Here is a 1029-nt window from a genome sequence, read left to right as displayed (position 1 = left end):
CCCTTGTCAGTGCACTTAGTGAAGGAAATGGTCTTGGGAGTTCTACACGATGTTGTGAGAGTGACTTCGACCCATTTGGGGCAGGACATGGATGCAGCAGCATATCTTCTGGACTTGGTAATGCCTATCTCCTTATCCATATATCTATTGAAAACTTCTGGTATTTCTCACATTATGACTGTAAACCTGGCTTCAATTTTAAACTTAAAATGTTTTGATATCCGTTCGTCCATGCTATTTTATTGAATATTGCAGTTCTGCTATTATTTTCACCCAGGCATGGCAGTTGCACGAGACCTTAAAGGAAAAAGAGACCGCATAGTTGCAGTCATCAGCAATGAAACAACCATGGCTGGTCAGGTTTATGAGGCGATGAGTAATGCTGGTTATTTGGATTCAAATTTGGTTGTGATATTGAATGATAGTCGTCACACGTTACAGCCAAAGCTCGAGCAAACACCGAAAACATCAGTTAATGCTTTATCTAGTACTCTGAGCAAGTTGCAGTCAAGTAAAATTTTCAGGAGATTTAGAGAAATTGCTAAGGTATTCTTCACCCTATCCTATAGAAAATATGTTCATTGGATGTTCATTTCTAAACCAGAAATTCTTGATTTACTTTTTCTTTGACAAATTTGATGATGCAAGCAACCAAAATTAAATTATCAGTTGGCATTAATAAACCAAAGTTTGGGAATATAGCCCAAAAAGGATTGGATGCAAATAGTGATATAATTTAATTTGATTTTGAAGATACAACAATCTTTTGAAGTACAGTACGATGTTTCAGAACCAAATTTTAGTTCATTATCTGTATACTGCACTTAAGGATGAATTATGAAATCTGTGGAACTCTTAAGTTCAAAATGGTTATAATGATTTTAGTAATTTTACTTAAGATATTAGTGATCAGATTCTCAAATTTCCTGTCCTGCGTAATCTATCATGAATACTAGTGACCATTAGCGATAGATGGTGATCATATACATTTAACATTATCAGAAAATTTCTTAAAATATTTGAGGCCAT

The 1029-nt window shown here is 34.7% G+C and overlaps 1 protein-coding gene across 1 annotated transcript; it reads left to right on the top strand.

The window, feature by feature from the left end:
• The first annotated feature begins 8 nt into the window (after positions 1–8).
• On the top strand, positions 9–958 carry LOC111387626 (1-deoxy-D-xylulose-5-phosphate synthase 1, chloroplastic-like). Its single transcript, XM_023012195.1, has 2 exons — positions 9–117; positions 256–958. The coding sequence occupies exons 1-2, from the start codon at positions 28–30 to the stop codon at positions 628–630; spliced, it is 465 nt and encodes a 154-aa protein (XP_022867963.1). The 5' UTR covers positions 9–27; the 3' UTR covers positions 631–958.
• Positions 959–1029: the final 71 nt, after the last annotated feature.

The sequence above is a fragment of the Olea europaea genome, unplaced genomic scaffold, assembly GCF_002742605.1.
Source record: "Olea europaea var. sylvestris unplaced genomic scaffold, O_europaea_v1 scaffold41270, whole genome shotgun sequence".
NCBI lineage: Eukaryota > Viridiplantae > Streptophyta > Magnoliopsida > Lamiales > Oleaceae > Olea > Olea europaea.
The sequence above is the reverse complement of the archived record's forward strand: the minus strand, read 5'-3'. Positions and strand labels throughout refer to the sequence as shown.